The sequence below is a fragment of the Haliotis asinina genome, chromosome 9 (assembly GCF_037392515.1).
Source record: "Haliotis asinina isolate JCU_RB_2024 chromosome 9, JCU_Hal_asi_v2, whole genome shotgun sequence".
In the NCBI taxonomy this organism is placed as follows: Eukaryota; Metazoa; Mollusca; class Gastropoda; order Lepetellida; family Haliotidae; genus Haliotis; species Haliotis asinina.
The window spans coordinates 59,194,922-59,221,536 of NC_090288.1; the positions used below are offsets into that span (position 1 = coordinate 59,194,922).

At 45.6% G+C, this 26,615-nt stretch overlaps 1 protein-coding gene across 3 annotated transcripts in view; it reads right to left on the bottom strand.

Moving 5' to 3' along the window:
* Positions 1-333: 333 nt before the first annotated feature.
* Positions 334-26,615, bottom strand: part of LOC137296049 (F-box DNA helicase 1-like) — a 59,746-nt gene continuing 33,464 nt past the window's right edge. For all 3 annotated transcript variants that reach the window (XM_067827695.1, XM_067827697.1, XM_067827696.1), the window contains one exon: positions 334-2,917. In XM_067827695.1, the coding sequence (XP_067683796.1) occupies positions 2,690-2,917 (228 nt within the window). In that variant the 3' untranslated portion in view covers positions 334-2,689. The remainder of the gene's footprint in view (positions 2,918-26,615) is intronic.

Consider the following 26,615-nt stretch of genomic DNA (forward strand, 5'->3'; position numbering starts at 1 on the left):
ATGGTTGACCCTATAACCTGGTGCTAACTCATGGTTGTGTAGACTATTGGTGCATCTAAGTCAGGATCACTATCGTTCTGTGGGAGCAATGGCCATGTTCCAACCTGGACAACTGGCAGTGTGGGTAGAGAACCTGAGTAAGTGAGTGAGTGGGTGGGAGGGGGTGTGAGTTTGTGAAAACGTGAGTTGTTGAGTGAGTGGGTGGGTGGGTGGGTAAGTGAGTTGGTGAGTGAGTGAGGTGTTGAGTGAGTGACTGAATTCTTTAGTTTGATTTCTACAGTAATGAAAAGAACACATAACAAGGACAGAAACAAAGACAACACCATGATATTGTCAACAAATATGTTTACACATAAAAATACTTGTACAATATTTACAGAAGGCCTGCTTACATGAACATGTATACCAACTTAGCCTGAAATATAGTTTTATGTAATATGACTGTCACAAAGGCGTCCATGTCATTGCGAGGATTAAAGATTTTTTTTTTTAAATGTGAAAATTTTGAGATGATCCCCTGACTTTAAACACATCACAGTATATCTCAAAATTTTCAATTTAAAGAATTTAGCACCTGTGGACTGTCATACATATTTTGAGAAGCTCCATACAAAAAATACCTCTAATACATCACATGCAAAACATTCACATCTTGTTGATTAACTCCACATTCCACACACTCTTATCTTCTGGCTATCCCTGCAACACAATTCCCAGTTTACAACTGGCTATCCCTGTAACACAATCCCACCTTATAAAGGCCTATCTATGTAACACAATCCCACCTTATAAAGGCCTATCTATGTAACACAATCCCACCATATAAAGGGCTATCCATGTAACACAATTCTCACCTTATAAAGGGCTATTCCTGTAACACAAAAGGCCTAACCTTTGTTGGGGGAACTTGCACACCAAGTATGGTGTTTTGAGTAATTCAAGTCATTAGTTTGAGAGTTTCTGTAAAAACGTGACTATGAGGAAGGGTTCCTTCTTTAGCAGGACAGATGTAGCTACCTGATCTAACACTCTGCCCCATGGGAGCAAACAGTTTACAGTTTGGAAATATGCCAAGAATATTCTTGTTTGTAGTTGTTTTCAGTACAAGTGAACTAATAATGACTTGATCATGTGACTTTCCATATAAGGATCTATTATGGCAGCTGCAGAGGGTGTTGGAGGTAAAGAAGACCTTACATACAGCAACTTCTAACAATTTCAGAGGAATGAAAGGAAGAATTTACTGCATCAAGTCAGTGGTAATTTCTCCAAATTGTTAAATTGGTGTCAGTTGGAACCTAACAGCTGCATGCTTCTGTACTACTCCGGTCCAGTCAATACCAATCTTGAGCATCCTTACTGAAAACATGAGGGCATGTGTGTGTTCTTAAAGTGTTCTAATCTTCCTAAAAAGATATAAAGTGGCACACATATAATTATCTTGATGAATTGAAAATATTAAAACGCAAGGAATCCTGAATGTAAATATGACAAATGTGGACACAGGGTACATGTCTCCACAAACCTGTCTATCTCATGTTTAGACATAGAGGTCTCGAATATGTCTCCACACAACTGCCAAGTAGCTGTCTTCACACACCTGTCTGTAACATGTCTTTACATAGCTGTCTGAAACATGTCTTCATACAACTGTCTGCAACATGTCTTTACATAGCTGTCTGAAACATGTCATCTCACACCTGTCTGCAACATGTCTTTACAGACCGGTCTGAAACATGTCTTTACATAGCTGTCTGAAACATGTCTTTACATAGCTGTCTATAACATGTCTTCACATACCTGTCTGTAATTTGTCTTCACACACCTGTCTGTAACATGTCTTTACATAGCTGTCTGAAACATGTCTTCACACACCTGTCTGCAACATGTCTTTACAGACCGGTCTGAAACATGTCTTTACATAGCTGTCTGAAACATGTCTTTACATAGCTGTCTATAACATGTCTTCACATACCTGTCTGTAATTTGTCTTCACACACCTGTCTGTAACATGTCTTTACATAGCTGTCTGAAACATGTCTTCACACACCTGTCTGCAACATGTCTTTACATAGCTGTCTGAAACATGTCTTTACATAGCTGTCTGAAACATGTCTTTACATAGCTGTCTATAACATGTCTTCACATACCTGTCTGTAATTTGTCTTCACACACCTGTCTGTAACATGTCTTTACATAGCTGTCTGAAACATGTCTTCACACACCTGTCTGTAACATGTCTTTACATAGCTGTTTGAAACATGTCTTCACACAACTATCTGCAACATGTCTTTACATAGCTGTCTGTAACATGTCTTCACACACCTGTCTGTAACTTGTCTTCACACAACTGTCTGTAACATGTCTTTACATAGATGTCTGAAACATGTCTTTACATAGCTGTCTGAAACATGTCTTCACACCTGTCTGTAACTTGTCTTCACACCTGTCTGTAACATGTCTTTACATAGATGTCTGAGACATGTCTTCACACAACTGTCTGTGACATGTCTTTGCATAGCTGTCTGAAACATGTCTTCACCCAACTGTCTGTAACTTGTCTTCACACCTGTCTGTAACATGTCTTCACAAAGATGTCTATAATACAGCTCCACACAACTGTCCATACACAGCTGTCTGTTGCACAACTTCCCACACCTGTCTGCATCATGTCTTCACAAATCTGTCCCTAAAATGGGTAGGGAAGGTCATCCTCATCACTATCTTCTTCATCACTCTCTCCGCCATTTTGGTAATTGATAATTATTCCGGGATGTACGATATTGTTAACACCATTACCAACCACACTTGTCTGAGGCTTGTGGTTTGGGTCTCCAAGCAGCTCAGCAAACCTGTGAAGATTTTCACTCAGAATCTGCGGCCCATACACACCACCTTTGCGGTTATCTGCCTCACCCTAAATATCACACAAATAGAGTCAGATGTATAGGCCTGTACATAATGGAAAGAAACGAATCAATCATTCAACAGTTGTCCCTAAAAGCAGTGGAACATCCCCTGGAGTACAAGAGCAAATTATCTTTTATCAAATCTGTACTGGTAGAGAATGGGAGCATTTACCTCTGTTTAGTTTTTCATCAGGAACTTACATACCTCAGGTTGAATGATAAGCATGTGAATCATACCAAATGCATCTTGTAGGTGGTACAAGGGGCACTAAATGAAATGTACATATTGTACAATACCTCAGACAGTACGAGCATGAATCCTGAAAATGGTACTCAATAGAAGGCAAGAATATGGACTAATCTGTAGTACTAGTACACTGAAGCTATATCTGGAGCATCAATGTACAATATGTGTGAACTCTGGATGGTATAAAAAACACCCTCTTGACACGACCAAGAACTAATCTACATGACAGTACAGTAACGAGTGGGGGGTTGGGGGTTGTATAAACAGTAATCTACATGACAGTACAGTACGTGGGGTGTATAAGGAGTAATCTACATGACACTACAGTATGGGGGTGTATAAGGAGTAATCTACATGACAGTACAGTACGGGGGGTGTATAAGGAGTAATCTACAGGACAGAACAGTACGGGGGGTGTATAAGGAGTAATCTACAGGACAGTACAGCACGTGGGGTGTATAAGGAGTAATCTACATAACACTACAGTATGGGGGTGTATAAGGAGTAATCTACAGGACAGTACAGTACGTGGGGTGTATAAGGAGTAATCTACATGACACTACAGTATGGGGGTGTACAAGGAGTAATCTACATGACACTACAGTATGGGGGTGTATAAGGAGTAATCTACATGACAGTACAGTACGGGGGGTGTATAAGGAGTAATCCACATAGACAGTACAGAACGGGGGGTGTATAAGGAGTAATCTACAGGACAGTACAGTATGGGGGGTGTATAAGGAGTAAGAAACATGGACAGTACAGTATGGGGGGTGTATAAGGAGTAATCCACATGGACAGTACAGTACGGGGGGCGTATAAGGAGTAATCTACAGGACAGCACAGTACGGGGGGTGTATAAGGAGTAATCCACATGGACAGTACAGTACGGGGGGTGTATAAGGAGTAATCTACATGACAGTACAGAACGGGGGGTGTATAAGGAGTAATCCACATGGACAGTACAGTACGGGGGGTGTATAAGGAGTAATCTACATGACACTACAGTATGGGGGTGTATAAGGAGTAATCCACATGGACAGTACAGTACGGGGGGTGTATAAGGAGTAATCTACAGGATAGTACAGAACGGGGGGTGTATAAGGAGTAATCTACATGACAGTACAGTACGGGGGGTGTATAAGGAGTAATCTACAGGACAGTAAAGTACGGGGGGTGTATAAGGAGTAATCCACATGGACAGTACAGTACTGGGGGTGTATAAGGAGTAATCTACATGACAGTACAGTACGGGGGGTGTATAAGGAGTAATCCACATGGACAGTACAGTATGGGGGTGTATAAGGAGTAATCTACATGACACTACAGTATGGGGGTGTATAAGGAGTAATCTACATGACAGTACAGTACGGGGGGTGTATAAGGAGTAATCCACATGGACAGTACAGTACGGGGGGTGTATAAGGAGTAATCCACATGGACAGTACAGTACGGGGGGTGTATAAGGAGTAATCTACAGGACAGCACATTACGGGGGGTGTATAAGGAGTAATCCACATGGACAGTACAGTACGGGGGGTGTATAAGGAGTAATCTACATGACAGTACAGTACGGGGGGTGTATAAGGAGTAATCTACATGACAGTACAGTACGGGGGGTGTATAAGGAGTAATCTACAGGATAGTACAGAACGGGGGGTGTATAAGGAGTAATCTACAGGACAGTACAGAACGGGGGGTGTATAAGGAGTAATCTACATGACAGTACAGTACGGGGGGTGTATAAGGAGTAATCTACAAGACAGTAAAGTACGGGGGGTGTATAAGGAGTAATCCACATGGACAGTACAGTACAGGGGGTGTATAAGGAGTAATCTACATGACAGTACAGTACGGGGGGTGTATAAGGAGTAATCCACATGGACAGTACAGTATGGGGGTGTATAAGGAGTAATCTACATGACACTACAGTATGGGGGTGTATAAGGAGTAATCTACATGACAGTACAGTACGGGGGGTGTATAAGGAGTAATCCACATGGACAGTACAGTACGGGGGGTGTATAAGGAGTAATCCACATGGACAGTACAGTACGGGGGGTGTATAAGGAGTAATCTACAGGACAGCACACTACGGGGGGTGTATAAGGAGTAATCCACATGGACAGTACAGTACGGGGGGTGTATAAGGAGAAATCTACATGTCAGTACAGTACGGGGGGGTGTATAAGGAGTAATCCACATGGACAGTACAGCACGGGGGGTGTATAAGGAGTAATCTACATGACACTACAGTATGGGGGTGTATAAGGAGTAATCCACATGGACAGTACAGTACGGGGGGTGTATAAGGAGTAATCTACAGGACAGTACAGTACGGGGGGGTGTATAAAGAGTAATCTACATGACAGTACAGTACGGGGGGTCTATAAGGAGTAATCTACAGGACAGTAAAGTACGGGGGGTGTATAAGGAGTAATCCACATGGACAGTACAGTACAGGGGGTGTATAAGGAGTAATCCACATGGACAGTACAGTACGGGGGGTGTATAAGGAGTAATCTACATGACAGCACAGCACGGGGGGTGTATAAGGAGTAATCCACATGGACAGTACAGTACGGGGGGTGTATAAGGAGTAATCTACATGGACAGTAGAGTACGGGGGTGTAAAAGGAGTAATCCACATGGACAGTACAGTACGGGGGGTGTATAAGGAGCAATCTACATGGACAGTAAAGTACAGGGGGTGTATAAGGAGTAATCCACATGGACAGTACAGTACGGGGGTGTATAAGGAGTAATCTACATGGACAGTACAGTACGGGGGGTGTATAAGGACTAATCTACATGACAGTACAGTACGGGGGGTGTATAAGGAGTAATCAACAGGACAGTACAGTATGGGGGGTGTATAAGGAGTAATCCACATGGACAGTACAGTACGGGGGTGTATAAGGAGTAATCCACATGGACAGTACAGTACGGGGGGTGTATAAGGAGTAATCTACATGACACTACAGTATGGGGGTGTATAAGGAGTAATCTATATGACACTACAGTATGGGGGTGTATAAGGAGTAATCCACATGGACAGTACAGTACGGGGGGTGTATAAGGAGTAATCTACAGGACAGTACAGTACGGGGGGTGTATAAGGAGTAATCTACAGGACAGTAAAGTACGGGGGGTGTATAAGGAGTAATCCACATGGACAGTACAGTGAAGGGGGTGTATAAGGAGTAATCCACATGGACAGTACAGTACAGGGGGTGTATAAAGAGTAATCTACATGACAGTACAGTACGGGGGGTGTATAAGGAGTAATCCACATGGACAGTACAGTACGGGGGGTGTATAAGGAGTAATCTACATGGACAGTACAGTACGGGGGGTGTATAAGAAGTAATCTACAGAACAGTACAGTACGGGGGGTGTATAAGGAGTAATCTACAGGACAGTACAGTACGGGGGGTGTATAAGGAGTAATCAACAGGACAGTACAGTATGGGGGGTGTATAAGGAGTAATCTACATGACGCTACAGTATGGGGGTGTATAAGGAGTAATCTACATGGACAGTAGAGTACGGGGGTGTAAAAGGAGTAATCCACATGGACAGTACAGTACGGGGGGTGTATAAGGAGCAATCTACATGGACAGTACAGTACGGGGGGTGTATAAGGAGTAATCTACAGAACAGTACAGTACGGGGGGTGTATAAGGAGTAATCTACAGGACAGTACAGTACGGGGGGTGTATAAGGAGTAATCAACAGGACAGTACAGTATGGGGGGTGTATAAGGAGTAATCTACATGGACAGTACAGTACGGGGGTGTATAAGGAGTAATCCACATGGACAGTACAGTACGGGGGGTGTATAAGGAGTAATCCACATGACACTACAGTATGGGGGTGTATAAGGAGTAATCCACATGGACAGTACAGTACGGGGGGTGTATAAGGAGTAATCTACAGGACAGTACAGTACGGGGGGTGTATAAGGAGTAATCTACAGGACAGTACAGTACGGGGGGTGTATAAGGAGTAATCTACATGACACTACAGTATGGGGGTGTATAAGGAGTAATCCACATGGACAGTACAGTACGGGGGGTGTATAAGGAGTAATCTACAGAACAGTACAGTACGGGGGGTGTATAAGGAGTAATCTACAGGACAGTAAAGTACGGGGGGTGTATAAGGAGTAATCCACATGGACAGTACAGTACGGGGGGTGTATAAGGAGCAATCAACATGGACAGTACAGTACGGGGGTGTATAAGGAGCAATCCACATGGACAGTACAGTATGGGGGGTGTATAAGGAGTAATCCACATGGACAGTACAGTACGGGGGGTGTATAAGGAGTAATCCACATGAACAGTACAGTACGGGGGGTGTATAAGGAGTAATCTACATGACACTACAGTATGGGGGTGTACAAGGAGTAATCCACATGGACAGTACAGTACGGGGGGTGTACAAGGATTAATCTACAGAACAGTACAGTACGGGGGGTGTATAAGGAGTAATCTACAGGACAGTAAAGTACGGGGGGTGTATAAGGAGTAATCCACATGGACAGTACAGTACAGGGGGTGTATAAGCAGTAATCCACATGGACAGTACAGTACGGGTGGTGTATAAGGAGAAATCTACATGACACTACAGTATGGGGGTGTATAAGGAGTAATCCACATGGACAGTACAGTACGGGGGGTGTATAAGGAGTAATCTACAGGACAGTACAGTACAGGGGGTGCATAAGGAGTAATCTACAGGACAGTAAAGTACGGGGGGTGTATAAGGAGTAATCCACATGGACAGTACAGTAGAGGGGGTGTATAAGGAGTAATCCACATGGACAGTACAGTACAGGGGGTGTATAAGGAGTAATCTACATGACAGTACAGTACGGGGGGTGTATAAGGAGTAATCCACATGGACAGTACAGTACGGGGGGTGTATAAGGAGTAATCTACATGGACAGTAGAGTACGGGGGTGTATAAGGAGTAATCCACATGGACAGTACAGTACGGGGGGTGTATAAAGAGCAATCAACATGGACAGTACAGTACGGGGGGTGTATAAGGAGTAATCCACATGGACAGTACAGTACGGGGGGTGTAAAAGGAGCAATCAACATGGACAGTACAGTACGGGGGGTGTATAAGGAGTAATCCACATGGACAGTACAGTACGGGGGGTGTATAAGGAGTAATCTACAGGACAGTACAGTACGGGGGGTGTATAAGGAGTAATCCACATGGACAGTACAGTACGGGGGGTGTATAAGGAGTAATCTACATGACACTACAGTATGGGGGTGTATAAGGAGTAATCCACATGGACAGTACAGTACGGGGGATGTATAAGGAGTAATCTACAGAACAGTACAGTACGGGGGGTGTATAAGGAGTAATCTACAGGACAGTACAGTACGGGGGGTGTATAAGGAGTAAACTACAGGACAGTAAAGTACGGGGGGTGTATAAGGAGTAATCCACATGGACAGTACAGTACAGGGGGTGTATAAGTAGTAATCCACATGGACAGTACAGTACGGGGGGTGTATAAGGAGAAATCTATATGACACTACAGTATGGGGGTGTATAAGGAGTAATCCACATGGACAGTACAGTACGGGGGGTGTATAAGGAGTAATCTACAGGACAGTACAGTACGGGGGGTGTATAAGGAGTAATCTACAGGACAGTAAAGTACGGGGGGTGTATAAGGAGTAATCCACATGGACAGTACAGTGAAGGGGGTGTATAAGGAGTAATCCACATGGACAGTACAGTACAGGGGGTGTATAAAGAGTAATCTACATGACAGTACAGTACGGGGGGTGTATAAGGAGTAATCCACATGGACAGTACAGTACGGGGGGTGTATAAGGAGTAATCTACATGGACAGTAGAGTACGGGGGTGTAAAAGGAGTAATCCACATGGACAGTACAGTACGGGGGGTGTATAAGGAGCAATCAACATGGACAGTACAGTACGGGGGGTGTATAAGGAGTAATCCACATGGACAGTACAGTATGGGGGTGTATAAGGAGTAATCTACATGGACAGTACAGTACAGGGGGTGTTAAAGGACTAATCTACATGAGAGTACAGTACGGGGGGTGTATAAGGAGTAATCCACATGGACAGTACAGTACGGGGGGTGTAAAAGGAGTAATGCACATGGACAGTACAGTACGGGGGGTGTATAAGGAGCAATCTACATGGACAGTACAGTACGGGGGGTGTATAAGGAGTAATCCACATGGACATTACAGTACGGGGGTGTAAATGGAGCAATCTACATGGACAGTACAGTACGGGGGGTGTATAAAGAGTAATCTACATGACAGTAGAGTACAGGGGGTGTACAAGGAGTAATCTACAGGACAGTACAGAATGGGGTGTGTATAAGGCGTAGTCCACATGGACAGAAGAGTACGGGGGGTGTATAAGGAGTAATCCACATGGACAGTACAGTACGGGGGGTGTATAAGGAGTAATCCACATGGACAGTACAGTACGGGGGGTGTATAAGGAGTAATCTACAGGACAGCACAGTACGGGGGGTGTATAAGGAGTAATCCACATGGACAGTACAGTACGGGGGGTGTATAAGGAGAAATCTACATGTCAGGACAGTACGGGGGGTGTATAAGGAGTAATCCACATGGACAGTACAGTACGGGGGGTGTATAAGGAGTAATCTACATGACACTACAGTATGGGGGTGTATAAGGAGTAATGCACATGGACAGTACAGCACGGGGAGTGTAAAAGAGTAATCCACATGGACAGTACAGTATGGGGGGTGTATAAGGAGCAGTCTACATGGACAGTACAGTACGGGGGGTGTATAAGGAGTAATCTACATGGACAGTACAGTACGGGGGTGTAAAAGGAGTAATCCACATGGACAGTACAGTACGGGGGGTGTATAAGGAGAAATCTACATGTCAGTACAGTACGGGGGGGTGTATAAGGAGTAATCCACATGGACAGTACAGCACGGGGGGTGTATAAGGAGTAATCTACATGACACTACAGTATGGGGGTGTATAAGGAGTAATCCACATGGACAGTACAGTACGGGGGGTGTATAAGGAGTAATCTACAGGACAGTACAGTACGGGGGGGTGTATAAAGAGTAATCTACATGACAGTACAGTACGGGGGGTCTATAAGGAGTAATCTACAGGACAGTAAAGTACGGGGGGTGTATAAGGAGTAATCCACATGGACAGTACAGTACAGGGGGTGTATAAGGAGTAATCCACATGGACAGTACAGTACGGGGGGTGTATAAGGAGTAATCTACATGACAGCACAGCACGGGGGGTGTATAAGGAGTAATCCACATGGACAGTACAGTACGGGGGGTGTATAAGGAGTAATCTACATGGACAGTAGAGTACGGGGGTGTAAAAGGAGTAATCCACATGGACAGTACAGTACGGGGGGTGTATAAGGAGCAATCTACATGGACAGTAAAGTACAGGGGGTGTATAAGGAGTAATCCACATGGACAGTACAGTACGGGGGTGTATAAGGAGTAATCTACATGGACAGTACAGTACGGGGGGTGTATAAGGACTAATCTACATGACAGTACAGTACGGGGGGTGTATAAGGAGTAATCAATAGGACAGTACAGTATGGGGGGTGTATAAGGAGTAATCCACATGGACAGTACAGTACGGGGGTGTATAAGGAGTAATCCACATGGACAGTACAGTACGGGGGGTGTATAAGGAGTAATCTACATGACGCTACAGTATGGGGGTGTATAAGGAGTAATCTACATGGACAGTAGAGTACGGGGGTGTAAAAGGAGTAATCCACATGGACAGTACAGTACGGGGGGTGTATAAGGAGCAATCTACATGGACAGTACAGTACGGGGGGTGTATAAGGAGTAATCTACAGAACAGTACAGTACGGGGGGTGTATAAGGAGTAATCTACATGGACAGTACAGTACGGGGGGTGTATAAGGAGTAATCAACAGGACAGTACAGTATGGGGGGTGTATAAGGAGTAATCTACATGGACAGTACAGTACGGGGGTGTATAAGGAGTAATCCACATGGACAGTACAGTACGGGGGGTGTATAAGGAGTAATCCACATGACACTACAGTATGGGGGTGTATAAGGAGTAATCCACATGGACAGTACAGTACGGGGGGTGTATAAGGAGTAATCTACAGGACAGTACAGTACGGGGGGTGTATAAGGAGTAATCTACAGGACAGTACAGTACGGGGGGTGTATAAGGAGTAATCTACATGACACTACAGTATGGGGGTGTATAAGGAGTAATCCACATGGACAGTACAGTACGGGGGGTGTATAAGGAGTAATCTACAGAACAGTACAGTACGGGGGGTGTATAAGGAGTAATCTACAGGACAGTAAAGTACGGGGGGTGTATAAGGAGTAATCCACATGGACAGTACAGTACGGGGGGTGTATAAGGAGCAATCAACATGGACAGTACAGTACGGGGGTGTATAAGGAGCAATCCACATGGACAGTACAGTATGGGGGGTGTATAAGGAGTAATCCACATGGACAGTACAGTACGGGGGGTGTATAAGGAGTAATCCACATGAACAGTACAGTACGGGGGGTGTATAAGGAGTAATCTACATGACACTACAGTATGGGGGTGTACAAGGAGTAATCCACATGGACAGTACAGTACGGGGGGTGTACAAGGATTAATCTACAGAACAGTACAGTACGGGGGGTGTATAAGGAGTAATCTACAGGACAGTAAAGTACGGGGGGTGTATAAGGAGTAATCCACATGGACAGTACAGTACAGGGGGTGTATAAGCAGTAATCCACATGGACAGTACAGTACGGGTGGTGTATAAGGAGAAATGTACATGACACTACAGTATGGGGGTGTATAAGGAGTAATCCACATGGACAGTACAGTACGGGGGGTGTATAAGGAGTAATCCACATGGACAGTACAGTACGGGGGGTGTATAAGGAGTAATCCACATGGACAGTACAGTACAGGGGGTGTATAAGGAGTAATCTACATGACAGTACAGTACGGGGGGTGTATAAGGAGTAATCCACATGGACAGTACAGTACGGGGGGTGTATAAGGAGTAATCTACATGGACAGTAGAGTACGGGGGTGTATAAGGAGTAATCCACATGGACAGTACAGTACGGGGGGTGTAAAAGGAGCAATCAACATGGACAGTACAGTACGGGGGGTGTATAAGGAGTAATCCACATGGACAGTACAGTACGGGGGGTGTATAAGGAGTAATCTACAGGACAGTACAGTACGGGGGGTGTATAAGGAGTAATCCACATGGACAGTACAGTACGGGGGGTGTATAAGGAGTAATCTACATGACACTACAGTATGGGGGTGTATAAGGAGTAATCCACATGGACAGTACAGTACGGGGGATGTATAAGGAGTAATCTACAGAACAGTACAGTACGGGGGGTGTATAAGGAGTAATCTACAGGACAGTACAGTACGGGGGGTGTATAAGGAGTAAACTACAGGACAGTAAAGTACGGGGGGTGTATAAGGAGTAATCCACATGGACAGTACAGTACAGGGGGTGTATAAGTAGTAATCCACATGGACAGTACAGTACGGGGGGTGTATAAGGAGAAATCTATATGACACTACAGTATGGGGGTGTATAAGGAGTAATCCACATGGACAGTACAGTACGGGGGGTGTATAAGGAGTAATCTACAGGACAGTACAGTACGGGGGGTGTATAAGGAGTAATCTACAGGACAGTAAAGTACGGGGGGTGTATAAGGAGTAATCCACATGGACAGTACAGTGAAGGGGGTGTATAAGGAGTAATCCACATGGACAGTACAGTACGGGGGGTGTATAAAGAGTAATCTACATGACAGTACAGTACGGGGGGTGTATAAGGAGTAATCCACATGGACAGTACAGTACGGGGGGTGTATAAGGAGTAATCTACATGGACAGTAGAGTACGGGGGTGTAAAAGGAGTAATCCACATGGACAGTACAGTACGGGGGGTGTATAAGGAGCAATCAACATGGACAGTACAGTACGGGGGGTGTAAAAGGAGTAATCCACATGGACAGTACAGTATGGGGGTGTATAAGGAGTAATCTACATGGACAGTACAGTACAGGGGGTGTTAAAGGACTAATCTACATGAGAGTACAGTACGGGGGGTGTATAAGGAGTAATCCACATGGACAGTACAGTACGGGGGGTGTAAAAGGAGTAATGCACATGGACAGTACAGTACGGGGGGTGTATAAGGAGCAATCTACATGGACAGTACAGTACGGGGGGTGTATAAGGAGTAATCCACATGGACATTACAGTACGGGGGTGTAAATGGAGCAATCTACATGGACAGTACAGTACGGGGGGTGTATAAAGAGTAATCTACATGACAGTAGAGTACAGGGGGTGTACAAGGAGTAATCTACAGGACAGTACAGAATGGGGTGTGTATAAGGCGTAGTCCACATGGACAGAAGAGTACGGGGGGTGTATAAGGAGTAATCCACATGGACAGTACAGTACGGGGGGTGTATAAGGAGTAATCCACATGGACAGTACAGTACGGGGGGTGTATAAGGAGTAATCTACAGGACAGCACAGTACGGGGGGTGTATAAGGAGTAATCCACATGGACAGTACAGTACGGGGGGTGTATAAGGAGAAATCTACATGTCAGGACAGTACGGGGGGTGTATAAGGAGTAATCCACATGGACAGTACAGTACGGGGGGTGTATAAGGAGTAATCTACATGACACTACAGTATGGGGGTGTATAAGGAGTAATGCACATGGACAGTACAGCACGGGGAGTGTAAAAGAGTAATCCACATGGACAGTACAGTATGGGGGGTGTATAAGGAGCAGTCTACATGGACAGTACAGTACGGGGGGTGTATAAGGAGTAATCCACATGGACAGTACAGTACGGGGGTGTATAAGGAGTAATCTACATGGACAGTACAGTACGAGGGGTGTATAAGGACTAATCTACATGACAGTACAGTACGGGGGGTCTATAAGGAGTAATCAACAGGACAGTACAGTATGGGGGGTGTATAAGGAGTAATCCACATGGACAGTACAGTACGGGGGTGTATAAGGAGTAATCCACATGGACAGTACAGTACGGGGGGTGTATAAGGAGTAATCTACATGACACTACAGTATGGGGGTGTATAAGGAGTAATCCACATGGACAGTACAGTACGGGGGGCTGTATAAGGAGTAATCTACAGGACAGTACAGTACGGGGGGTGTGCAAGGAGTAATCTACAGTACAGTAAAGTACGGGGGGTGTATAAGGAGTAATCCACATGGACAGTACAGTACAGGGGGTGTATAAGGAGTAATCCACATGGACAGTACAGTACGGGGGATGTATAAGTAGAAATCTACATGACACTACAGTTTGGGGGTGTATAAGGAGTAATCCACATGGACAGTACAGTACGGGGGTGTATAAGGAGTAATCTACAGGACAGTACACTAAGGGGGGTATATAAGGAGTAATCTACAGGACAGTAAAGTACGGGGGTTGTATAAGGAGTAATCCACATGGACAGTACAGTACAGGGGGTGTATAAGGAGTAATCCACATGGACAGTACAGTACGGGGGGTGTATAAGGAGTAATCTACATGACAGTACAGTACGGGGGGTGTATAAGGAGTAATCCACATGGACAATACAGTACGGGGGGTATAAGGAGTAATCTACATGGACAGTAGATTACGGGGGTGTAAAAGGAGTGTTCCACATGGACAGTACAGTACGGGGGGTGTATAAGGAGCAATCAACATGGACAGTACAGTACGGGGGGTGTATAAGGTGTAATCAACAGGACAGTACAGTATGGGGGGTGTATAAGGAGTAGTCCACATGGACAGTACAGTACGGGGGGTGTATAAGGAGTAATCCACATGGACAGTACAGTACGGGGGGTGTATAAGGAGTAATCTACATGGACAGTACAGTACGGGGGGTGTATAAGGAGTAATCCACATGGACAGTACAGTACGGGGGTGTAAATGGAGTAATCTACATGGACAGTACAGTACGGGGGGTGTATAAAGAGTAATCTACATGACAGTACAGAATGGGGGGTGTATAAGGCGTAGTCCACATGCACAGTAGAGTACGGGGGGTGTATAAGGAGTAATCCACATGGACAGTACAGTACGGGGGGTGTATAAGGAGCAATCTACATGACAGTACAGTACGGGGGGTGTATAAGGAGTAATCCACATGGACAGTACAGTACGGGGGGTGTATAAGGAGTAATCCACATGGACAGTACAGTACGGGGGGTGTATAAGGAGTAATCCACATGGACAGTACAGTATGGGGGGTGTATAAGGAGTAGTGAGTGAGTGAGTGAGTTTAGTTTTACGCCGCACTCAGCAATATTCCAGCTATATGGCGGCGGTCTGTAAATAATCGAGTCTGGACCAGACAATCCAGTGATCAACAACATGAGCATCGATCTGCGCAATTGGGAAGCGATGACACGCGTCAACCAAGTCAGCGAGCGTGACCACCCGATCCCGTCAGTCGCCTCTTACGACAAGCTGAGTCGCCTTTTATGGCAAGCATGGGTTGCTGAAGGCCTATTCTACCCCGGGACCTTCACGGGTCATATAAGGAGTAATCCACATGGACAGTACAGTACGGGGGTGTATAAGGAGTAATCCACATGGACAGTACAGTACGGGGGGTGTATAAGGAGTAATCTACAGGACAGTACAGTACGGGGGGTGTATAAGGAGTAATCCACATGAACAGTACAGTACAGGGGGTGTATAAGGAGTAATCTACATGACACTACAGTATAGGGGTGTATAAGGAGTAATCCACATGGACAGTACAGTACGGGGGGTGTATAAGGAGTAATCTACAGAACAGTACAGTACGGGGGATGTATAAGGAGTAATCTACAGGACAGTAAAGTACGGGGGGTGTATAAGGAGTAATCCACATGGACAGTACAGTACAGGGGGTGTATAAGCAGTAATCCACATGGACAGTACAGTACGGGGGGTGTATAAGGAGAAATCTACATGACACTACAGTATGGGGGTGTACAAGGAGTAATCCACATGGACAGTACAGTACGGGGGGTGTATAAGGAGTAATCTACAGGACAGTACAGTACAGGGGGTGTATAAGGAGTAATCTACAGGACAGTAAAGTACGGGGGGTGTATAAGGAGTAATCCACATGGACAGTACAGTACAGGGGGTGTATAAGGAGTAATCCACATGGACAGTACAGTACAGGGGGTGTGTAAGGAGTAATCTACATGACAGTACAGTACGGGGGGTGTATAAGGAGTAATCCACATGGACAGTACAGTACGGGGGGTGTATAAGGAGTAATCTACATGGACAGTAGAGTACGGGGGTGTAAAAGGAGTAATCCACATGGACAGTACAGTACGGGGGGTGTATAAGGAGCAATCAACATGGACAGTAAAGTACGGGGGGTGTATAAGGAGTAATCCACATGGACAGTACAGTACGGGGGTGTATAAGGAGCAATCAACATGGACAGTACAGTACGGGGGGTGTATAAGGAGTAATCCACATGGACAGTACAGTACGGGGGGTGTATAAGGAGTAATCTACATGACACTACAGTATGGGGGTGTATAAGGAGTAATCCACATGGACAGTACAGTACGGGGGGTGTATAAGGAGTAATCTACAGGACAGTACAGTACGGGGTGTGTATAAGGAGTAATCTACATGACAGTACAGTACGGGGGGTCTATAAGGAGCAATCCACAGGACAGTAAAGTACGGGGGGTGTATAAGGAGTAATCCAAATGGACAGTACAGTACGGGGGGTGTATAAGGAGTAATCTACATGACAGTACAGCACGGGGAGTGTAAAAGAGTAATCCACATGGACAGTACAGTATGGGGGGTGTATAAGGAGCAGTCTACATGGACAGTACAGTACGGGGGGTGTATAAGGAGTAATCCACATGGACAGTACAGTACGGGGGTGTATAAGGAGTAATCTACATGGACAGTACAGTACGAGGGGTGTATAAGGACTAATCTACATGACAGTACAGTACGGGGGGTGTATAAGGAGTAATCCACATGGACAGTACAGTACGGGGGGTGTATAAGGAGTAATCCACATGGACAGTACAGTACGGGGGGTGTATAAGGAGTAATCCACATGGACAGTACAGTACGGGGGGTGTATAAGGAGTAATCTACAGGACAGTACAGTACGGGGGGTGTATAAGGAGTAATCCACATGGACAGTACAGTACGGGGGGTGTATAAGGAGTAATCGACATGACAGTACAGTACGGGGGGTGTATAAGGAGTAATCCACATGGACAGTACAGTACGGGGGGTGTACAAGGAGTAATCTAGAGGATAGTGCATTACGGGGGGTGTATAAGGAGTAATCTACATGAAACTACAGTTTGGGGGAGTATAAGGAGCAATCTACATGACAGTACAGTACGGGGGTGTATAAGGAGTAATCCACATGGACAGTACAGTACGGGGGGTGTATAAGGAGTAATCCACATGGACAGTACAGTACGGGGGGTGTATAAGGAGTAATCCACATGGACAGTACAGTACGGGGGGTGTATAAGGAGTAATCTACATGGACAGTACAGTACGGGGGGTGTATAAGGAGTAATCCACATGGACAGTACAGTACGGGGGTGTAAATGGAGTAATCTACATGGACAGTACAGTACGGGGGGTGTATAAAGAGTAATCTACATGACAGTACAGAATGGGGGGTGTATAAGGCGTAGTCCACATGCACAGTAGAGTACGGGGGGTGTATAAGGAGTAATCCACATGGACAGTACAGTACGGGGGGTGTATAAGGAGCAATCTACATGACAGTACAGTACGGGGGGTGTATAAGGAGTAATCCACATGGACAGTACAGTACGGGGGGTGTATAAGGAGTAATCCACATGGACAGTACAGTACGGGGGGTGTATAAGGAGTAATCCACATGGACAGTACAGTATGGGGGGTGTATAAGGAGTAGTGAGTGAGTGAGTGAGTTTAGTTTTACGCCGCACTCAGCAATATTCCAGCTATATGGCGGCGGTCTGTAAATAATCGAGTCTGGACCAGACAATCCAGTGATCAACAACATGAGCATCGATCTGCGCAATTGGGAAGCGATGACACGCGTCAACCAAGTCAGCGAGCGTGACCACCCGATCCCGTCAGTCGCCTCTTACGACAAGCTGAGTCGCCTTTTATGGCAAGCATGGGTTGCTGAAGGCCTATTCTACCCCGGGACCTTCACGGGTCATATAAGGAGTAATCCACATGGACAGTACAGTACGGGGGGTGTATAAGGAGTAATCCACATGGACAGTACAGTACGGGGGGTGTATAAGGAGTAATCTACAGGACAGTACAGTACGGGGGGTGTATAAGGAGTAATCCACATGAACAGTACAGTACAGGGGGTGTATAAGGAGTAATCTACATGACACTACAGTATAGGGGTGTATAAGGAGTAATCCACATGGACAGTACAGTACGGGGGGTGTATAAGGAGTAATCTACAGAACAGTACAGTACGGGGGATGTATAAGGAGTAATCTACAGGACAGTAAAGTACGGGGGGTGTATAAGGAGTAATCCACATGGACAGTACAGTACAGGGGGTGTATAAGCAGTAATCCACATGGACAGTACAGTACGGGGGGTGTATAAGGAGAAATCTACATGACACTACAGTATGGGGGTGTACAAGGAGTAATCCACATGGACAGTACAGTACGGGGGGTGTATAAGGAGTAATCTACAGGACAGTACAGTACAGGGGGTGTATAAGGAGTAATCTACAGGACAGTAAAGTACGGGGGGTGTATAAGGAGTAATCCACATGGACAGTACAGTACAGGGGGTGTATAAGGAGTAATCCACATGGACAGTACAGTACAGGGGGTGTGTAAGGAGTAATCTACATGACAGTACAGTACGGGGGGTGTATAAGGAGTAATCCACATGGACAGTACAGTACGGGGGGTGTACAAGGAGTAATCTACATGGACAGTAGAGTACGGGGGTGTAAAAGGAGTAATCCACATGGACAGTACAGTACGGGGGGTGTATAAGGAGCAATCAACATGGACAGTAAAGTACGGGGGGTGTATAAGGAGTAATCCACATGGACAGTACAGAACGGGGGGTGTATAAGGAGCAATCAACATGGACAGTACAGTACGGGGGGTGTATAAGGAGTAATCCACATGGACAGTACAGTACGGGGGGTGTATAAGGAGTAATCTACATGACACTACAGTATGGGGGTGTATAAGGAGTAATCCACATGGACAGTACAGTACGGGGGGTGTATAAGGAGTAATCTACAGGACAGTACAGTACGGGGTGTGTATAAGGAGTAATCTACATGACAGTACAGTACGGGGGGTCTATAAGGAGCAATCCACAGGACAGTAAAGTACGGGGGGTGTATAAGGAGTAATCCAAATGGACAGTACAGTACGGGGGGTGTATAAGGAGTAATCTACATGACAGTACAGCACGGGGAGTGTAAAAGAGTAATCCACATGGACAGTACAGTATGGGGGGTGTATAAGGAGCAGTCTACATGGACAGTACAGTACGGGGGGTGTATAAGGAGTAATCCACATGGACAGTACAGTACGGGGGTGTATAAGGAGTAATCTACATGGACAGTACAGTACGAGGGGTGTATAAGGACTAATCTACATGACAGTACAGTACGGGGGGTGTATAAGGAGTAATCCACATGGACAGTACAGTACGGGGGGTGTATAAGGAGTAATCCACATGGACAGTACAGTACGGGGGGTGTATAAGGAGTAATCCACATGGACAGTACAGTACGGGGGGTGTATAAGGAGTAATCTACAGGACAGTACAGTACGGGGGGTGTATAAGGAGTAATCCACATGGACAGTACAGTACGGGGGGTGTATAAGGAGTAATCGACATGACAGTACAGTACGGGGGGTGTATAAGGAGTAATCCACATGGACAGTACAGTACGGGGGGTGTACAAGGAGTAATCTAGAGGATAGTGCATTACGGGGGGTGTATAAGGAGTAATCTACATGAAACTACAGTTTGGGGGAGTATAAGGAGCAATCTACATGACAGTACAGTACGGGGGTGTATAAGGAGTAATCTACATGGACAGTACAGTACGGGGGGTGTATAAGGAGTAATCCACATGGACAGTACAGTACGGGGGGTGTATAAGGAGTAATCCACATGGACAGTACAGTACGGGGGGTGTATAAGGAGTAATCCACATGGACAGTACAGTATGGGGGTGTATAAGGAGTAATCTACATGGACAGTACAGTACGGGGGGTGTATAAGGACTAATCTACATGACAGTACAGTACGGGGGGTGTATAAGGAGTAATCTACAGGATAGTACAGAACGGGGGGTGTATAAGGAGTAATCTACATGACAGTACAGTACGGGGGGTGTATAAGGAGTAATCTACAGGACAGTAAAGTACGGGGGGTGTATAAGGAGTAATCCACATGGACAGTACAGTACTGGGGGTGTATAAGGAGTAATCTACATGACAGTACAGTACAGGGGGTGTATAAGGAGTAATCTACATGACAGTACAGTACGGGGGGTGTATAAGGAGTAATCTACAGGATAGTACAGAACGGGGGGTGTATAAGGAGTAATCTACAGGATAGTACAGAACGGGGGGTGTATAAGGAGTAATCTACATGACAGTACAGTACGGGGGGTGTATAAGGAGCAATCTACAGGACAGTAAAGTACGGGGGGTGTATAAGGAGAAATCCACATGGACAGTACAGTACAGGGGGTGTATAAGGAGTAATCCACATGGACAGTACAGTACGGGGGGTGTATAAGGAGTAATCTACATGACACTACAGTATGGGGGTGTACAAGGAGTAATCTACATGGACAGTAGAGTACGGGGGTGTAAAAGGAGTAATCTACATGACAGTACAGTACGGGGGGTGTATAAGGAGTAATCTAATGGACAGTACAGTACGGGGGGTGTATAAGGAGTAATCCACATGGACAGTACAGTACGGGGGGGTGTATAAGGAGTAATCTACAGGACAGTACAGTACGGGGGGTGTATAAGGAGTAATCTACAGGACACAACAGTATGGGGGTGTATAAGGAGTAATCTACATGACAGTACAGTACGGGGGGTGTATAAGGAGTAATCCACATGGACAGTACAGTACGGGGGGTGTATAAGGAGTAATCTACATGATACTACAGTATGGGGGTGTATAAGGAGTAATCCACATGGACAGTACAGTACGGGGGGTGTATAAGGAGTAATCTACAGGATAGTACAGAACGGGGGGTGTATAAGGAGTAATCTACATGACAGTACAGTACGGGGGGTGTATAAGGAGTAATCTACAGGACAGTAAAGTACGGGGGGTGTATAAGGAGTAATCCACATGGACAGTACAGTACTGGGGGTGTATAAGGAGTAATCTACATGACAGTACAGTACGGGGGGTGTATAAGGAGTAATCTACATGACAGTACAGTACGGGGGGTGTATAAGGAGTAATCTACAGGATAGTACAGAACGGGGGGTGTATAAGGAGTAATCTACAGGATAGTACAGAACGGGGGGTGTATAAGGAGTAATCTACATGACAGTACAGTACGGGGGGTGTATAAGGAGTAATCTACAGGACAGTAAAGTACGGGGGGTGTATAAGAAGTAATCCACATGGACAGTACAGTACAGGTGGTGTATAAGGAGTAATCCACATGGACAGTACAGTACAGGGGGTGTATAAGGAGTAATCTACATGACAGTACAGTACGGGGGGTGTATAAGGAGTAATCTACATGGACAGTAGAGTACGGGGGTGTAAAAGGAGTAATCCACATGGAGAGTACAGTACGGGGGGTGTATAAGGAGCAATCCACATGGACAGTACAGTACGGGGGGTGTATAAGGAGCAATCAACATGGACAGTACAGTACGGGGGGTGTATAAGGAGTAATCCACATGGACAGTACAGTATGGGGGTGTATAAGGAGTAATCTACATGGACAGTACAGTACGGGGGGTGTATAAGGACTAATCTACATGACAGTACAGTACGGGGGGTGTATAAGGAGTAATCTACAGGATAGTACAGAACGGGGGGTGTATAAGGAGTAATCTACATGACAGTACAGTACGGGGGGTGTATAAGGAGTAATCTACAGGACAGTAAAGTACGGGGGGTGTATAAGGAGTAATCCACATGGACAGTACAGTACTGGGGGTGTATAAGGAGTAATCTACATGACAGTACAGTACAGGGGGTGTATAAGGAGTAATCTACATGACAGTACAGTACGGGGGGTGTATAAGGAGTAATCTACAGGATAGTACAGAACGGGGGGTGTATAAGGAGTAATCTACAGGATAGTACAGAACGGGGGGTGTATAAGGAGTAATCTACATGACAGTACAGTACGGGGGGTGTATAAGGAGCAATCTACAGGACAGTAAAGTACGGGGGGTGTATAAGGAGAAATCCACATGGACAGTACAGTACAGGGGGTGTATAAGGAGTAATCTACATGACAGTACAGTACGGGGGGTGTATAAGGAGTAATCCACATGGACAGTACAGTACGGGGGGTGTATAAGGAGTAATCTACATGACACTACAGTATGGGGGTGTACAAGGAGTAATCTACATGGACAGTAGAGTACGGGGGTGTAAAAGGAGTAATCCACATGGACAGTACAGTACGGGGGGTGTATAAGGAGCAATCTACATGGACAGTAAAGTACGGGGGGTGTATAAGGAGAAATCCACATGGACAGTACAGTACGGGGGTGTATAAGGAGTAATCTACATGGACAGTACAGTACGGGGGGTGTATAAGGACTAATCTACATGACAGTACAGTACGGGGGGTGTATAAGGAGTAATCAACAGGACAGTACAGTATGGGGGGTGTATAAGGAGTAATCCACATGGACAGTACAGTACGGGGGTGTATAAGGAGTAATCCACATGGACAGTACAGTACGGGGGGTGTATAAGGAGTAATCTACATGACACTACAGTATGGGGGTGTACAAGGAGTAATCTACATGGACAGAAGAGTACGGGGGTGTAAAAGGAGTAATCCACATGGACAGTAAAGTACGGGGGGTGTATAAGGAGCAATCTACATGGACAGTACAGTACGGGGGGTGTATAAGGAGTAATCTACAGAACAGTACAGTACGGGGGGTGTATAAGGAGTAATCTACAGGACAGTAAAGTACGGGGGGTGTATAAGGAGTAATCCACATGGACAGTACAGTACAGGGGGTGTATAAGCAGTAATCCACATGGACAGTACAGTACGGGGGGTGTATAAGGAGGAATCTACATGACACTACAGTATGGGGGTGTATAAGGAGTAATCCACATGGACAGTACAGTACGGGGGGTGTATAAGGAGCAATCTACAGGACAGTACAGTACGGGGGGTGTATAAGGAGTAATCTACAGGACAGTAAAGTACGGGGGGTGTATAGAAGTAATCCACATGGACAGTACAGTACAGGTGGTGTATAAGGAGTAATCCACATGGACAGTACAGTACAGGGGGTGTATAAGGAGTAATCTACATGACAGTACAGTACGGGGGGTGTATAAGGAGTAATCTACATGGACAGTAGAGTACGGGGGTGTAAAAGGAGTAATCCACATGGAGAGTACAGTACTGGGGGTGTATAAGGAGCAATCCACATGGACAGTACAGTACGGGGGGTGTATAAGGAGCAATCAACATGGACAGTACAGTACGGGGGGTGTATAAGGAGTAATCCACATGGACAGTACAGTATGGGGGTGTATAAGGAGTAATCTACATGGACAGTACAGTACGGGGGGTGTATAAGGACTAATCTACATGACAGTACAGTACGGGGGGTGTATAAGGAGTAATCAACAGGACAGTACAGTATGGGGGGTGTATAAGGAGTAATCCACATGGACAGTACAGTACGGGGGTGTATAAGGAGTAATCCACATGGACAGTACAGTATGGGGGTGTATAAGGAGTAATCTACATGGACAGTACAGTACGGGGGGTGTATAAGGACTAATCTACATGACAGTACAGTACGGGGGGTGTATAAGGAGTAATCTACAGGATAGTACAGAACGGGGGGTGTATAAGGAGTAATCTACATGACAGTACAGTACGGGGGGTGTATAAGGAGTAATCTACAGGACAGTAAAGTACGGGGGGTGTATAAGGAGTAATCCACATGGACAGTACAGTACTGGGGGTGTATAAGGAGTAATCTACCTGACAGTACAGTACGGGGGGTGTATAAGGAGTAATCTACAGGACAGTACAGTACGGGGGGTGTATAAGGAGTAATCTACAGGATAGTACAGAACGGGGGGTGTATAAGGAGTAATCTACAGGATGGTACAGAACGGGGGGTGTATAAGGAGTAATCTACATGACAGTACAGTACGGGGGGTGTATAAGGAGTAATCTACAGGACAGTAAAGTACGGGGGGTGTATAAGGAGAAATCCACATGGACAGTACAGTACAGGGGGTGTATAAGGAGTAATCTACATGACAGTACAGTACGGGGGGTGTATAAGGAGTAATCCACATGGACAGTACAGTACGGGGGGTGTATAAGGAGTAATCTACATGACACTACAGTATGGGGGTGTATAAGGAGTAATCTACATGGACAGTAGAGTACGGGGGTGTAAAAGGAGTAATCCACATGGACAGTACAGTACGGGGGGTGTATAAGGAGCAATCTACATGGACAGTAAAGTACGGGGGGTGTATAAGGAGAAATCCACATGGACAGTACAGTACGGGGGTGTATAAGGAGTAATCTACATGGACAGTACAGTACGGGGGGTGTATAAGGACTAATCTACATGACAGTACAGTACGGGGGGTGTATGAGGAGTAATCAACAGGACAGTACAGTATGGGGGGTGTATAAGGAGTAATCCACATGGACAGTACAGTACGGGGGTGTATAAGGAGTAATCCACATGGACAGTACAGTACGGGGGGTGTATAAGGAGTAATCTACATGACACTACAGTATGGGGGTGTACAAGGAGTAATCTACATGGACAGAAGAGTACGGGGGTGTAAAAGGAGTAATCCACATGGACAGTAAAGTACGGGGGGTGTATAAGGAGCAATCTACATGGACAGTACAGTACGGGGGGTGTATAAGGAGTAATCTACAGAACAGTACAGTACGGGGGGTGTATAAGGAGTAATCTACAGGACAGTAAAGTACGGGGGGTGTATAAGGAGTAATCCACATGGACAGTACAGTACAGGGGGTGTATAAGCAGTAATCCACATGGACAGTACAGTACGGGGGGTGTATAAGGAGAAATCTACATGACACTACAGTATGGGGGTGTATAAGGAGTAATCCACATGGACAGTACAGTACGGGGGGTGTATAAGGAGTAATCTACAGGACAGTACAGTACGGGGGGTGAATAAGGAGTAATCTACAGGACAGTAAAGTACGGGGGGTGTATAAGAAGTAATCCACATGGACAGTACAGTACAGGTGGTGTATAAGGAGTAATCCACATGGACAGTACAGTACAGGGGGTGTATAAGGAGTAATCTACATGACAGTACAGTACGGGGGGTGTATAAGGAGTAATCTACATGGACAGTAGAGTACGGGGGTGTAAAAGGAGTAATCCACATGGAGAGTACAGTACGGGGGGTGTATAAGGAGCAATCCACATGGACAGTACAGTACGGGGGGTGTATAAGGAGCAATCAACATGGACAGTACAGTACGGGGGGTGTATAAGGAGTAATCCACATGGACAGTACAGTATGGGGGTGTATAAGGAGTAATCTACATGGACAGTACAGTACGGGGGGTGTATAAGGACTAATCTACATGACAGTACAGTACGGGGGGTGTATAAGGAGTAATCTACATGACACTACAGTATGGGGGTGTATAAGGAGTAATCCACATGGACAGTACAGTACGGGGGGTGTAAAAGGAGTAATCCACATGGACAGTACAGTACGGGGGGTGTATAAGGAGTAATCGACATGACAGTACAGTACGGGGGGTGTATAAGGAGTAATCCACATGGACAGTACAGTACGGGGGGTGTATAAGGAGTAATCTACAGGACAGTACAGTACAGGGGGTGTATAAGGAGTAATCTACATGACACTACAGTATGGGGGAGTATAAGGAGTAATCTACATGACAGTACAGTACGGGGGTGTATAAGGAGTAATCCACATGGACAGTACAGTACGGGGGGTGTATAAGGAGTAATCCACATGGACAGTACAGTACGGGGGGTGTATAAGGAGTAATCCACATGGACAGTACAGTACGGGGGGTGTATAAGGAGTAATCCACATGG